We start from the raw sequence: 16864 nt of genomic DNA, 5'->3' as shown, positions 1-16864 counted from the left end.
AAAGGTGAGGATAGTGCAGTTTCGCGCCCTAAATTTCCGTTTTGAACATTTATATATTACAGTGCGTTTCTCGTTACTAAAGCGCCAGACTAGTTACCCTAGTAATTGATACGTCAAGAGCAAGACATGAAGTATACTGATCTGTACTCGTAATCATTTCCAAGTAATTGTAATTGTAATGAAATAAATTCGAAAAAATCCAGCTTGGTCTTAATCTTTTACATATCTGATTGATTTCTTTGTAAAAAACGATTACTGAACTTCTTTACTTCAACTTTTGTCATAAACTGCACATTTGTGAACAAGGAATGGTGCGTTGTATCGAGAAAGTACCAACTTAGGATATTCACTGCCGCTCATTGTTACACATCACAGGTATTTGCTATGCATGCCATTGCGTAAAGAATTACCCACACGTGGTCGGTAAATAGTATTCAACGTAGTAGTATAATTTTCGAGTATGCGTTAAAGGCTCAAGTTCAAGGAAGCAAAATGTAGGCCTATATAATCTCGACTCACGAATAATCGTTGTTACTTTTCTGTGTAATCGTAATCGCGTGATTCAGAAGTGTTTTTTTTTCGAGGCTGGCGTTAAAGAGGGGTTGTCTGACCAAATTTATATGGATGCTATTGTGGACAAAAAATTCCTTTCGATATGTCTTGGTGTTATTTTCATGCGCCACAGTGATCATTGGTCACGTCCTGTAATAAGGTAACCACTGAAGTAGGTGATATAGTTTCTATGGAGTAGTTGTAGCCTAGTGGTTATTGTATTATTCCGCCTTTTGAGCAAAGAGCGATCGTTGGCGATCTGGTTAGAAAACGAGAAATGGACGATGCAACGTTCATATTATACTCGTATGTTTAAAACCTATACCTACATTATATTTTTCGCGCGGCTTACCCGCAATTCATCCCCGAACTGGGCAACGTGCAATTTCAATTGTTTTGAAATCACCTATTTCTGGAAGAGTCGTGAGAAACCGTGAACGATACAATCATACATCCAGGCCTACATATAGGCCAACACTACACAATCGTGAATAAGCAATAAATAGGCGTACTTCCATCACAAGCCGGCGGCTACGCGCAAGTCACATGATATCGGGCATTCGTACGATGTGACTCAACCGAAAACCTCAGAAGCCGGACGTGCGCACGATGCTGAGAGAAGAAATATGACCCAATGTGTACACCTACTTCGGAAATTTAACTGGCAACGTTCCAAATATAGTGACAATCACGATTCGAGCGTATATCGTAAATCACAATCGTTTAGTCGCACGCTGCGATTTGAAGTAGAAAAAGCTGGTCCAAGTGGCGATGATTCACAAATTACGCTCGTACAGCCACTGTGGCTGCAAGCGACTGGCTTTGCTACTGCTTGTCTGTACTCTGTGACCTCCGGTGTTGGAACAAGAATCGCAGTTACGATGTTATTTTTCGTTCAACAAGTTCAAGGAATTCCGTCATAAATCCGCGCAGAGCTCGCGATAAGATTATGTCATTCCCCGTACTGTTGTACTGTTGAAAATAGGCGGAAATGTAGGCGGTATCAAGAGGCGTATGTCACTACACTAGAATGCCACGGCACATATGGTGTGCTAAACAGAGATTGCACAGAAGACAGAAGCCATAAATAATTCGGACGTAAACTTTAGCTAATCTCTCGTTCCTGAGATGGGAAGTTGAGTTTTAGCGCTGTATTATTTAGCTTGTTGAGAAATTCCTTCAAGCAAACGAATCAACGATTGCCGCCGTTGCACTTCGACATCGCCTATTCTGCTGCCAGGTTTGTAGCAGGCTGCAGATGAATATAGAGATGTCGGGCTCCGAAAAACCAAGACTGAGGCGTAGGGGCACTCTGGTGCGAACCCCATCAATACTGTACTACTTAGCGGATGCTTTAAGCGACTTCTACCTCTCAGATGAGCAACTAGAATCGATAACGTCCAGGATGCTAGAGAGCATGTCGCAGGGCCTGGCCAAAAACACTGACAAAGAACCTCCTTTGAAAATGTTACCCACCTATGTAAAATCGAAGCCTGACGGATCTGAAGAGGGGTCGTTTTTGGCGTTAGACTTGGGCGGTACAAACTTCAGAGTGTTGCACGTCACGCTCAAGGCTAACGAGCGTCCTGAGATGGACAGTCAGATTTATAGGGTACCAAAAAGCATCATGACCGGACACGGGGAACAGCTTTTCGACCACATCGCAAATTGCATCTACCAGTTTCTTGAGCGATTAGACATCCTTGAGCGCCGTATGTCAATAGGTTTTACCTTCTCGTTTCCGCTCAGACAGCACGGGATCGATAAGGCTACTCTAATATCATGGACGAAAGGCTTCAATTGCGCCGGTGTTGTTGACAGAGATGTAGTACAAATGCTTCGCGATGCCATCGATAGGCATGGAGGTATGAAAGTTTCAGTGTCGGCAGTGGTCAACGACACTGTAGGCACGCTAATGAGTTGTGCGTATGAAGCGCCAGATTGTGAAGCCGGCTTGATCATTGGCACTGGCACCAATTGTTGTTACATGGAGAATATGGAAAACATACACAGTCTAGACTCCAATGAAGGCGAAATGTGCGTCAATACAGAGTGGGGGGCTTTTGGGGACGATGGTATTTTGGATGACATCAGAAACAAATACGATATTGTCATCGACAAGAATTCAATAAATCCCGGTAAACAAGTGTACGAGAAGATGATGAGCGGTATGTACATGGGAGAAATAGTTCGGCGGGTCTTGGTGAAGCTGGCAGAAGAAAAGGTCTTGTTCAACGGCGAGACATCAGAAGAGCTACGGTCTAAAGGTAAGTTCGGCACCGATCTGGTTTCCCAAATACAAAGCAACGTGAAGAATGGCTTTCACGAAATACAAAGCATCCTGTTCGATCTCGAACTCGGCGCCACGCGCGACGATTGCGAAAATGTACACTACATATGCGACGCGGTCTCTACCAGATCCGCGTATCTTTGCGCGGCCGGCGTGGCCGCTATCGCCCGCAAAATCAAAGCGAATCATCCCGACAAAAGCAACATGACGATAACCGTCGGGGTGGATGGGACAGTGTACAAAAAGCATCCCACTTTTGCTGCGAAGATGTCCGAGAAAGTAGCCCTTCTTACCGAAGACCACGGAATTACTGTCAACTTCATGCTGTCCTTCGACGGAAGCGGTAAAGGCGCGGCGCTGATCGCCGCAGTCGCGGAAAAATGCAGTATCGCAGCTTGAAAATATATCGCTTTTTCTATAATCTCAGTATTATCATAAAAGCCTCATAGTAGTGGCACTCCGTAGAATCACAACGGTACTGCAGTATAATTTGATGGCTGGCTTCATCGTACTATCGTCGGCCAACTTCGGTGAAATCTCTTATGTAAGGTACCCATTTATTTGGTCCGTGGTGCTGAAGCGTTTTGTGAATGCTATTTTGCTTCTATTTGCTAAGAATTGGTATCGGACTGGTTTGAGGGATGGTGCCAACACTAACACCCGAAGATTGATATCAATCGCGTCGATTTTTTCTTATTTTTTCATGCCCCGAGTTCACAGACATTTGCCTGATCTAGGCATACAATTCATCTTGTGTTTGTATTTTGTTTCCGCAACAATAAAGCGATGGCATGCGTGATGAAAGGACGCTGTGTAATGTGTATATGTAAGGGTGAACTTTGCTACATTCTATTAGATTACCTACCATGTCCCTGTGGAATAATGTACATGTTTTCCACCGATAGACCTAGTAAACTGAACGTGAACGTGTGTGGTAAACCGTCGGCTCTATCGACTAATTCCTGTTGCCTTTTGAGATTTCATCTGCGAGTCGCGTTCCTGACTTGGCTTTCAGATTTGACCTTCGACTCATTGTCAAGTCTTATGGTTGTCCTAACAGTGTAAACACGCTGTTGTGTACGATGTTAATCTGTTAAGCCTGATTTTATCCCAAATGAGTGTATACAGCTGCGAGTCAAGCTCCGAGCACAGGCATAAAATCTATAATTCTACATTTTTCTCAACATTCGCGGGTTTCTTTGATCGCAGATCCAAACAAATTATTATACTCTCGCAGCGTGTATCGTAAGTCGTAGTAAGGAGATATCACTGTTCCTAGAGTATCTGAGTAGCAGCACGGGTGAGTTGCGATGACAGCTATCCCAATCGGAAATATTTTTCACATGCCGCGGTTAAGTGCTGATAAACCACCGGCGCTAGTATTTTTTTATTTGCAAACGATACGCAATGAATGTACGACGGGTACGTACAATATGCCATGTGATGAACACATTAGCGGATATCGAAACGGCCATGTTCGCCGTACTATCCACCAATGTATAGCAGTGGTCGGCAGCCCTTTTCAGACGTGGCCGAATAATAAACTCATGTGACCCCGTTTTGTCTTCCGATACGGAGAAAAGCATATGAAGGGATGCTGAAACTATATAATAAAAGTTGCGTAAGCGCAATTGTAGAGAAATGTGAATACACAAAAGTATTCCAAAATGACTGTTTTGAATCAGTTTGAACTTGATTTCACGAACACCGTTGTCACCGTTCGATTTACGTTGTTAATGCGATAGTTGCGCCTGTGTGCTGTCCACTGTCCACCAGTAGCCGAAGCCGCGACTTGGCTTTACATAAGTTTAACGGTATCTCATGCTCTGCTTCAAGTCGATAAATATGTTTCGTTTTCAATTCACACACTCCACCCAACGCAAACCGTTTGCTGTTGAAGGTGTACACATTTGTTCAAGTATAATATATTGCGAACTGGATGTATTTTACGAATAGTGAAGTTGTCACGGCCAACAAAGTGCTGAGCAAACAGTTGATGTAGGTATTGTGTATTTTTATACTCATATTCAATATCAGATGCGTATAGGAGCTTGTTACGTAGCCTGTCTATGAGGACTGTGCTAAGGAATATAAGCTAGTCGTCAATAGAATCATTTAACAATTTAGGATTTATATATTATCGAATCTTATTCTCGGGGAATCTGACTCCAAATCAGGAGCCCCGGCGCTCGCCAGTGCCTTGAAAAGTAAACGGTTATATACCATACGTATAATATACCTTATAACCATATAGAACGTTTGACTTGTCCAATATCCAGTGGGGGTATACAGCGAGTCCGTGGTCTACGGATCGCGGCATACAAATATACTTATGATACTCGAGATCGCCAAAGCTCATCAATGTGCTAATTTAGAAGATACATTTATTGCTTCTGTTGGCACTAAACAGGTTGGCGGATCTTGATAAAAGTCGACTCTCAGGCACACAAATGAAAGTGTGAGCTAGATGGCCTCTTCCGACAACGCGAATTCTGTGGTCTCGATAATTTTTCGTACAAACAGAATTATCGAACAAATGCTGTGTGCCAATGGTAGGATTCATGGTCTTTGCCTGTTCAGATTCAAGCTTCGGGGATGAGTCAAGTTCGAACTGTTCTCCAAGCGTGATTCGGGTATTCTAATATGTCTATAGCAGAGGCCTCACACACGCGGCCCGCGAGACCATTTTATGCGGCCCGCGACGGTATTTTGGATTTCGAAGTATTCGACTGCCAAATATCTTTTTTATTTTTATTTGAAAACTGTAAATTCGCCCCAAAACTACTCCAGGAGCCTGAAACTATATACTCATCAAACTTCACTATTGCATCACTTTCAAGTTACCACGCAGTGGAAGTTCAATGAATACTTCGGCGATTGGACATTTCTATTGCTATATGGCACAGTAATCATTATATGCAAGATATTAGATCTGTTCCAATATTCGAAGGTAAATCTAACGCTGATTTAATTTGATTTAAGTAATGACATGCCTTGTTTTCAGGAGTATGCCCGAAACCCGGATTGGGCTGTACTGCTCCAAACCTCCAATGCTCTGATATCAGATCAATCTTTGTAAAATTCTAAAATATTCTACCTATAATTGTGACACGTCAAATGGCCGCTTACTGCAAAATTATAACTCGACAGCTTTTACGATTTCCTAGTGCATTTGTAGTCTCGCATGGTATCTACAAATAAATATACAGCAACTATGCCAAGTACAGCAACAATTTTATTCAAATATTTTAAACTGTGATTTTTTTCGTGCCAGGCGCGAATTCACAATAGTAAATCACATTTTCAAGATACATGTGGAATGTCAGTCTGCAAGGTGCCGTCAAATAAGACCTACTCGGAAATACATTGAAGTACCCTATCATTATTGGTGCTGCGGCCGCGACGTCATCAAAAAGTAGGAAATTGGCCCGCGAGCACATTTGAGTTTGAGATCTCTGGTCTATAGGGATATGCTGCTTTATGCGGTCCTGCAAAAGTTGTGTCGTTCTTTTTCCACGTAGCCACAATGAATGAATGAATATTATTCAATTGAATAACGAAGTTCTGTACTTCCAATAAGCTCTTCAATTTTAAACAGTGCCAACCTGTGAAATCTCCAGACAAACCGACGTTATTTGAATTGATTTGACGAAATTTGCCCAAATGCGAAGTCGTCGCACGTTGGCGGGCGCTGTTGCGCCTCTAACCCGCACATGTCACGTCTGTATAGACTGCCAATCCTCATCGAATTGAAGAGATACAGTAATATCACTTATAAAAGAATGGGTAATGAGCACTGGGCAGTGATCGCTTTTGGTGTGGGCGAGATGGGCGGTCGTCCGAGCCCCCTGCTCAAAGCTCCCCCTCTTTGGTTTAAGCGCCCTTTTCAAGGATCATAGCGAATATACGTGGAAATCTGTGAACCAATGATTCCGCACAGATGGGTCAATCATCAAATCTATGCATTTGGTAGAAAAGTCCCTTAACCCGATAATCATCAAGTCTCTGTATGCGGTAGAGGTATAGTTTTGATGTAGTCTATCCTTGCAATCATTCAATAATAGATATGGCCTAATCCAGAGCCTGGCTCAAACCTTGACGTGGTGTGCTGGCTTATTAGTAATGTCAGCCGATAGCTGTCCACAGTGTCCAGATTAGTGTTACCTATTTAGCCTGCAGCAGTTGTATCGCTATTCTATTATTTCACGCTACCTGCCATACATGAACACATGAATTATAGTTAACCGAGTCACTTCTTTTATAATTTGACAATGTATGATAAAAGAAGACGCAGAAGCTAGAGCACTAGAGCAATTCAACAGTGAATAGCCTGCTTTAAAGCCGTGTCATATACACATCACGTAATTCCGTTCTAAATGGCGCACTACTATTAAGGTGGTGATAACAGATACGAAAAGGGAGTCTGGGGGGGGGGGGCTGCGACTGCATACTTATAGGGGGCCCCTGGAAGTCTTGCTTAGTTGACCTGTGTTGTTCACTGCAGATGAAATTAGCTCGTTTAAAATAATCTTTGGTCGCCATTATATTTGTTTGTGTCGATGATATGCCTTGTTGAAGATGCGATAAGATTATGAAATATGCCACTTCAAGTCAACGATTTGTCCCTGACCACTTCACGCAGCCTTGACCAAGACATCGTCAGATCACGGGTATGCGACGAAATAGGAATATCATTTGATCTTGTATTGAATAGATTTTATTCGCGAAATCCTTTATTATAGCACATCTTCATACAGGAATATGTTTACGGCACTCTATGGGTACAGAAAGTTTGGAGGATAAAATAACTCATTATATGGACATCGTTTCAATCTTCTGTAATTTCTGACATCTCAGATCTGATGCAGTTGAGAAGCGAAGGCTCGAACAATTGACTGTCTGTAACGGTAGAGAATTGTAATACAGTATAATTCCACGAGTCTGCACCATACCACCGAATCTTTAGAGATATATCGAGACCTGTTGGTCTTGGTACAATTTCATGAAGCTACATCTATTTGAAGAAATGTCCTATGCACAGTTCGTCCGGGCGTACCCAATAGAAGTCCTGTGTGATGTAGTTAATCACGTCACACATATAACTATCCTTGATACACGACAGTGTTGTCCAACGTTTTGGTCGAAGGGCCACATTCGATTCGCAAATGATTGTTGAGTGTTTATTGTTGAGATGGTGAAGCGTCGGGCTTCATGATTCATATGTCGTGGGTTCCATCCCCGACCGGGTCAGGCTAAGGGCCGAAACGGAAAGTTGGTATCTTGGCGCTCAATTTCCGAGATAGCATAGAGGAGACGGAGTTACGCATTAACCTTACTGTAAGGTTCGACCCTATCGCCATCGTCAAAAGCACCTCGATGGATGCGGGGGTCTCTCTCTCTCTCTCTCTCTCTCTCTCTCTCGTAATCTTAGAAACGGATGTCTGATATAACTAGGACTGTTACAGCACTCTATCAGCAACCCATAAATGGTCTCGTCCCACCAATAGAGTGATCGTGATCAATCTAAATTCTACGGGACGTCCCCCGGACTCCCGTTTGCCTCTGCGGGTAATTTCATCACTACAACTATTCACACATACACGCGCGCAGTTTACGGAGCAAAGTAAGTGCGATTCGACTTACCAAAATTTCCAGTATTATGTTATGAAATGGTGTGCATTTGTTTTGCATTCTAGTCTAGTCTAACCGCGCGAAACGCGAATTTTCTTTACAGTCATTGAACGAATGTTGTCAATAATATTGCTACTTTTGCAACTATTATAGGTTCTCGCGTGTTAGCTGAGCGTTGTTATCAATGACTCTGTTAAAGGGTGTTGTTATTTCGCCATGAATTACAAACCCCTAAGTTATTGTGAAAAATACAAATACCGCGCGGGCCACGCGTTGGTCTCCCCTGATATGTAACCTATTTTTTGAAAAAAAAAACTCGTCGACGCTGTCTTCTAATGATACTAAAAGGCATGGTGTCAGTGGCTTTTTGGCACGGGTCGAATAATTAGTAGCTTTTAATAAGCACACTGGCACGCATCGACCCACACCGATTCCGAATGTATGCGAAGGCTATAATTTAAAATATAAAATTATCAATATTACCCTTCAGTTTTAAAAACAAGACAAAGTCGTCGAGGAGGTTGTTGATTTTTTCGTCTCCAAAACGATTCGGAGCGGGAAAATCATCTGCAAAAAGTTCAAACAAACAAAATCATTCGGATTCACTGTGCTGTCAAACTGGAAAGCATTTCCCCGGACAAGCCTAATTACTATGACCTCACAATACTTAGAATATACTATTTTAAGGTAAAAAGCACCATAAATTCGGGTTCGTCATGCGCATGAAACTTATCTGATATCGCTTTGACCGAGCTACCGAATCGGAAAACGGAAGTGATCTTCAATTTTTTTAACCATCGACCGAATTGTATAGGGGCACAATGCGTCAATTAGTATTGGATTGTGTAGTAACGGTATACACACAATGCGATCGAGTGACATACCTGTCGGGTCACTTCGTTTTTTCTCCGAAAGCAGCTTCTTGAGGGCATCTGCAAATTGTGTGCGTAGATCGAGTTGCAGAAAAGTCAGTAAATGTACGTAGCACATTACTTATTCAACGAATTAGCGCAATATACATTCGAATTTTTGATATGCCTCCATTAAAGATGCGTTGTTACTCAAAACATTCGCGTAGATTAAGCACATTTGCTGACGGCGGGCGTCTACCCGGCTTTACTGTCACTACTTGGAGCCCACGAATCTAAAGTCTATCGCTAAAGGTATACCGTAAGGTGGCAAGAAAGATCCCGTGCGTCACTGTCTGCCAGAATATTGGTTCTACCACGTATGATTTTAGATTACGTGGACGACGTTAAATGCAGCGGAGTCAACACTGCATGACAAATATATATGCATATAGATTGCCTACTCGTGCGACAGAGATTGTAGTCTCGGTGGTACTTTTAGGGAATACTAATTTGGAGCAACGCCGTATATGTTTCCCGGTGATAATTCTTGGCGGCAAGAGTGCTTTCTATATGCTTTCCATATCACCAGACAAATTGTATGTAAATCGGCCATCTACCGGCATCAATACAACATTCTGTATTGACCAGCATACGCAAGACCAGCGAAATCAAATCTTGTGTAAGAATGCTCACCGATTCCCGCGTTATAAGCGATGCTGTTCATGGACCATCCATTTCTAAACGGACGCCGTAATCTGTCATTCTGAAATATAGGCATACTAAAATAACTACGGTATTTGAAATTATAGTGCAGTATAGCTCTTGCAAATATATGTATGATTTATCTCTCTTTTTAATGTTCCCCATCATGTTGTCGTCTTAGCATTCCCGAATATGTCGAGAAATCTCTAGAAAGTACAGTAGACAACGCATAATTCGGGCAGTTTGGTTCCCCTCAATTTTGACCGAATTAAGCGAAGAAACGGGTTTGTCCGAATTAAGCGAAAAATCAATTGTTCATACATGGTCGTGGGTTCAAGCAGACAAAGCATTCAACATACGGTATATTGTATCTGTTGCGTAATAAATTAGTTGCAGCTGCGCTATACTGCAGTAATTCGCACAGATGGCAGAAAATTACATCAGTTATAGCCTACCTCCAGGTTAGTATATTGTACAGCATTTTCGGTACCAAGCCATTTAGCAGCAGATACTGTATACCGTCGTAACACATGATATAGGACTCTAATAGTATTTTTTGATATCCCCACCAACGCAACTGATTGCCGAATTGTCAAGGAAGCGTCTTCACTTTTTCGATGTTTGTTTACTTTAGTGTGCATAACTTCACTGCTAAACCTTTTTGAACAAGATGCTCACAATTGTACCCTGCCACAACCTTGTATGAGCTCATATTCAATTGTTACTGCATAGATAGATCGTCATTATTTCACTATAACCACTCATAGTTATAATGTGTTAAAATGAACGAAGTGCTGTTTATATACTGCCACAACCTAACAATAGGAATTGCAAATGTTCCGGTCGGTATTTCGTGAGTTGAGCCGGAAAGTCGACCATTTTTTTTAGTCAACCAACGGAGAATTCAACAAAAGTGTATATTTCCAGAGTCGAGTTCCATTTAATGTGGTCACTTGACCGGAACATGTTCTATAGTAGCGTCCATTTTCAAATCCTCATGTCCAGTGTCCACTTTTCAGTTTACGCACACAGCTGGAAAGCAGCGTTGGATATAGTAAACTTTTTCCATTATATTTAGGGTTGCATTTAAAATAAAAATCAATTTAAAACATGTTTCTTTTTTTATGACATGACGTCACGAATACTCAATTGTCACGTCGTAATGGATTGGTATTGACAATTTAAAATATAGGGTAAATATAGCTCCTTTGACGAAATACCTGTACTTTGTTTATTTATTAATTAATCATATTACCTCCTTATTGTCGTATCGTAGCGTTTCAAGCACAACTATAAAATTATCTGTTCCCTCCCTGGTCTAACTCTCATGTCGTACCAGTATAACTCGACGAATCTGATACTCCGTCGACAGCTCCCCCATTCACTATGCTTATTTTTTGGTAACTCGTTTAGTCATAATTCCTGCTCAATATTCATTAGACCTGCTTTATCGTCTGTTGCGTCAGAGCCTGTGAGAAATTTGATTGAAATTCCGCGTAAACACGCGAGACATATGACCGGAAATGCATCAAGTTTGAATTTTAGGTGTCGACGAAAATATAGATGTGTGTATAATTGATATAGCACTGTCTTCTTCAAGTCATCACTCATCATTGGACGGAATAATCGTGGCGTGGATGTGGAGTGTGTACGTATAATTCGTTCGTTCGTATCATAAGATTGCGACACAGTGGAAAGATAATAGATGTTTAAAATGTGCTAAAATCTCATCGGATAAAGCGTGGCCAAAAATTAATCTTGCTATCCTAGCTTTTATATTTTCTAGATTACTAAACGAGAGAGTTGCGTCTATGGTATGCGATGCTCACTGATTGTGCGGATTAGGTCGTCTAAAATTGGGGATCGCGGTCCCCTGGCCGCTTAGAACCGCGAAACATGCTTTGTTCCGTCTTCGTCAAAATGATGGGCATACGTGCGTAAAAAATTGACTTCTAGAATATTTCATCGTCGTTAAACTGGTACTGCTTTGTCCATGTCCAATTGTCCATTGTCCAAGCATATTACCTGTGACTTTGTAGTGCTGTCATTGGTCATTGCCTCTTTTACTCTCTCTCTCTCTCTCTCTCTCTCTCTCTCTCGTCCGTTACGCCGTCAATCAAAATTTAGGGGCAGATACTTTGAAAATAAAATCTCAAACATTGCTAATTTGGGGTTAGGGTTGGGATCTCGATCTGTCGGTACCAACTCTTCCCACAAACGAATTGAAAACAAATTAGTGAGAAAGGAATCATTGTGTAATGTGTACACATGCAATTTACTATCAATGCGAAGATAGAGCTATATATTAGATATTATCATGTCTAGACTTGATTCGTTGATTGACTTGATTTTCCCACTCGGGAAATATTCAGAAATACCTAAAATTAAGGTACACATATTTTCGGCTAATGTAAGATCGTCAGTATTTCATTTATACATATAAAATTGCTGTCACGGCAATAGGAAGATTTCTGGCATTATTAACTACCAAAAGCAGCTTTATATGACAGATTGGATAGAAGACTGCTTCGCGAACCAACTGAAATAGCTTCGCGATACGTTTTGCATCAAAGGACGCCGTCAACAAAACAGTTTGCGAACCGCTGGGATACGTCCATATTTGGTCAGCTCAGATAGTTGTTTTTCCTAAACCGGATCGCAGTGCGTGGAGGTTTGACAGGCCCGGTGTAAATAGTGTAATTAAATCATAGGTAGGTTAGAGACATGTGTATAACCAGAACTTGTAAAAGTATTCACGAATAACTTATTTCATTCGTCAAAGACGGGACTTTAAACGACTGTAACTTCAGTTCCGATCAGCAGCTATACAAACTGTCAACATCTTATTCTGTAAGCCTTATTGTGTAAAGGTAGATTTGTTTCTGTCCATGTTGCATTTTGTCCAGATAAGTCAAGTTATTTAAATAGAATAGTTTCGTTTTTCGTACATCACATTAAATATTGATCATTAATTAACCGCACACATCGATTAATCACTCATTTCTTTAGCTTAGATCATTTTTCGTCACGCAATGTTGGAGATATAAATAAAGATATTGTGAAAGAGTTTTTCTTGGGCGATCCGACATCCCTCCGAGATGTCGAAACGCATTACTCACGACAGCGTCGCATCGTGTGGTGAATTGGTCATCTTGTCTGATTTTAAGAATATAAACTTATATACGTGGGCTTATCATTAGGCCTACACTGCTTATATATATCCGCGCAAAACTGTTCCACCTGCGCTAAATTTGACGATAATACCAGAAACTACAGAATATACATTAAGTATATAAAGAAAACACTCATGACCTAACGTAAGTCTGGAAAACACCTATAAAGTAAAAAAATGTACAAAACTCGAATTACAACAGTTGGTATCGCTAATTCAACGAATATTAGAGGGCCATAAATTTGGCGACTGCTTACTGAGAATACCGATTTTAGTGGGGATCAACCTTCACCAGACCACAAATTCTACAACTTGGATTGGATTATATATTCAGCACAACTATATATAATATACTTTAATGCGTAATTGCATATACTTGGATGATGAAATTCCTTACCGCTTCTGGATTCGCTTGCTGGCTTTCCGCGATCAAAGCAAGGCAGAGAACGAGACAGATATTGGAATTGATCATTTCTGAAACAATGCAAGTGAAAACCTTGTCTGTCGATGTCGATAAATGTCTCTATGGAGGGTATCGAAAAACAGCACATTATGCAATGGTTTTAGTAAGATACACGATAGCATGGAGCTCACACTTTCAGAAATTTACGCTGAGGACGACATAGAGTTACTGAATAAATTGAATTCAATGAATTGATGCCAATAATATAAAACTATCTAATATCGGTTAGAATTGATTTTAATTTATGTTTAATGATTCGGGTTTTAGATTTTATCACGTGTGCGAGTCCCATATTAAACGCTAACAATTCTCATTTAAGTCGACCTTTTCTTTTGTTTCATTGCTTGTACAGATTGTGGCGATTGTCTTTATCTCGCTCTATATATGATTATGACATCGACTCACAAAACAACATAAAAAACATTTGCGGGCCGATATGGAAACTATAGCTATATAGTTGTCAATATCGATGTCGTCCGGGAAATTGATTTTTGGTCAGTCATGAAATCATGGTACAAATACCCCCAGTGGGACGTTATTTATATTGATTACGTCACAATGGACATACGTCACTGAATATCCTAATTTGTCTTTCCCTCCCGAAACTTCAATCCTGGCTACATCCAGTCGGTGGTCCGAATTCAATGTCAAATAACGAAGATATTTTCAAGTATTCTCACCTTTGCGGATGTGACTATAAAGATTCTAGCATTCAATCCCGTAAAACTCTAGATCTTTCCACGATATGAACGGGACACTTTCGATCCACCTGTTATATATAACTCCGGTAATTGTTTTCTTTTTTTCCTTCAATCAGCCACGAATGTATCGTACCGACTTGCCAGTCTATTTGATGCGCCATATCCCATACGCCTCATCGATTTTTGGTATCGGCAATATAATAATGTAAAGCTTATCATCATATAGATAAGCGCATGTATGTTGCGGGAAGGTAGTCTTTGATGAAAATAATCCGATATATCTGAACGGTGATTGGTGAAATCGGTATTTCTGAAGACTTAGATTACAGTTTCGAGTAACCATCGACCTGCTTCATGATTATATTTACGAGGTCCTTTAAACGGAATAAATTCTGCGGACCCGCAACTCGATTTATAATCTCGACATTCAGAGCTAAAGCTTTTCCATTTTCATAAATATGTATTCCGATCAGAGCAAATGCAAATCCCTCCCTACGTCTGATTAAATTTGTTGTGGGATATGAGGTTTGACATGTTGTAACCGCGTATTTACAAAATTCAATTTGCACGGTGGCGTATAAGTAATTTATCGACTAATGAGTATATAGAGCTGGACACAATGATTCGAATGGAAGAAAGTCTTAACCTCGAATGGTCGTATCACAGGCCACAGCATACGAAACATGTAGTACAAAGCTTCGCAGCTCGCACGCTAGTGGAAATGGCGTTTCTGTGAACTCCTGCTCAACCCGCGGCATTGTCACAAATTGCAATGAAACAGGTATATCTTTAATGCGATCAAGAACTGCATTATATTCTTTGTGGTCGCCTAAAAGGTTCATATAGTTGAACTCGTCATAATGAGAGATGCTCGACTCGACGGATTTTGCCCAGTCCTACCACTTGCTTTTTATAATTTGGATTTTGAAAAGTAGAAATTAGTTCTTGAATAGGCTTGCATAACTCTTACGAGTGAAATCGTCGTTGGAACCGCGTATATTTTCGAATATCGTACGTATATGTGTCATTATAGTCATTTTGCGTTAGTCGCAAAGATACATCTTGCAATTATGATAGTAATAGCATAGCCAACCCCTGTTAACTGTTAAAAGTACGCGATCTCTCGAGGAAATCTACTATTTGAAAGAACTTACTTGAGTAGGCCTACTTTTCATTCCTTCCATTTTCTACTTCTAATCGAGTAAAAATTTATGGTTCTACTTCTTCTTGAGTAGTAACAATGACTATTTTGACTCATCTGCTCAAAATCATCTCGACGAATTGATAACTCTTGAAAAATCATTCGCTCTGCCTGTGTAGCCAAGCAAGGGAACATACTCTTTGTAACCTGTCGCAACCCTGTACCTGGCTCGGCACCGGTAATGGTTTTGCTTGTCAGCAATTGGGTTTTGGGATACAACCTAAGGAAATCAAACCAGAGGTTTCTATTCTACAGTGGGTGTCACATATTGTGTAACATCAATGGTGAAAATTTATAGACCCTCTCAAACTTTCATTTTGGCACATCATCAGATTCCGGTCCGGTTTTCTATTTTTTTTTTTTCAAGATTGGAAAGTAGCCTATCCCAACAACTTTAGGTGTAGGTTAATAATATAATCTATTGTTTAAGTTCATGTGCCAAGAATGGACGGCATGGCGTGCTATCGAGGCCCGAATCTTTCAGCGTATGGTGATAAAATATTGATATACGACACCTTAAGATCCATTTACTCTGCAGAATCCAGAAATGTCTTACGTTGAACAATTAAAATGTCGTAATCCGATCCTGCAAGCAATCCCTATCTTATGCTCTGTTTATGCTAATCTTTAGCCAATACTTTGGTGCATGCGTGAAGGTGCTCTGACCCTTCCAAGGTCGGGTTGAAAAATTGTCCATGCCACAATGTATGTATGACGTTCTAACGTAACGTCTATGATAGAATATCATACGGTCCAAAAATTTTCATCCCTACAACGCAAGTGACGTACTCCAGAAAACCATATCCTGCTAAGCAGTGCTAACACTTTCCCCGGTTGATATTTAGAATGCTCTCCTCGGTGAACATTATGTAGATATTTTTGGTCTTCAAGGACTTTCCCTACGTAGCGTCTTTTTGCAGGAGCTTACATGGGCTGAAATGGCACAGCGGTGTTAATCATGCGATAGAAGGCATAGTTATCCGAGCGAATCGCGCTGTCTTGAATCAGGATTTGATTTTATGGGCACGAGCAATCATATACTACAAAAAGTGTGGGTCACGTTGCGCTTTCATGACGGTGATGTAATAATCTATACATAATTGAATAGAACGAATTTGGGACCTGATATGACCCTATATGCCACGCAATCGACCGGTATACGCTTATTTGCACATAATCGTGTGAAAAAAGGAAATATCATTTTCATGGTGAGACCATTCGAATATGAATGTTTTATGCTAGTGGTGTCCGTATGTACATTAGGATCGCCGACGTGCTGAAGAGTGTGTGTGTGATAAGCA

The 16864-nt window shown here is 40.8% G+C and overlaps 1 protein-coding gene and 1 pseudogene across 1 annotated transcript; one reads left to right on the top strand and one right to left on the bottom strand.

Moving 5' to 3' along the window:
- Positions 1-1270: 1270 nt before the first annotated feature.
- LOC145447387 (hexokinase-4 pseudogene) lies at positions 1271-3646 on the top strand (annotated as a pseudogene).
- A 3890-nt stretch (positions 3647-7536) lies between these two features.
- LOC145447398 (uncharacterized) lies at positions 7537-14431 on the bottom strand. Its single transcript, XM_080325825.1, has 6 exons — positions 14342-14431; positions 13596-13672; positions 10018-10087; positions 9358-9405; positions 8957-9040; positions 7537-7741 (listed from the first exon to the last, which is right to left on the bottom strand). The coding sequence occupies exons 2-6, from the start codon at positions 13668-13670 to the stop codon at positions 7671-7673; spliced, it is 348 nt and encodes a 115-aa protein (XP_080181951.1). The 5' UTR covers positions 13671-13672; positions 14342-14431; the 3' UTR covers positions 7537-7670.
- Between the last annotated feature and the right edge of the window lie 2433 nt (positions 14432-16864).

This window comes from Botryllus schlosseri, chromosome 9 (assembly GCF_051294905.1).
Source record: "Botryllus schlosseri isolate E-star chromosome 9, Bs_hap1, whole genome shotgun sequence".
NCBI lineage: Eukaryota > Metazoa > Chordata > Ascidiacea > Stolidobranchia > Styelidae > Botryllus > Botryllus schlosseri.
This window is presented reverse-complemented; position numbering and strand designations above follow the sequence as displayed.

Excerpts from the sequence above, each read along its gene's own strand:
- LOC145447398 (XM_080325825.1), bottom strand. The coding sequence starts at position 13,670 with ATGATCAATTCCAATATCTGTCTCGTTCTCTGCCTTGCTTTGATCGCG. Across the intron at positions 9,041-9,357 it reads AAAACGAAGTGACCCGACAG|ATGATTTTCCCGCTCCGAAT; the intron begins GTATGTCACTCG and ends AACTTTTTGCAG. Across the intron at positions 7,742-8,956 it reads CTTGTTTTTAAAACTGAAGG|ACAGTCAATTGTTCGAGCCT; the intron begins GTAATATTGATA and ends CTACCGTTACAG.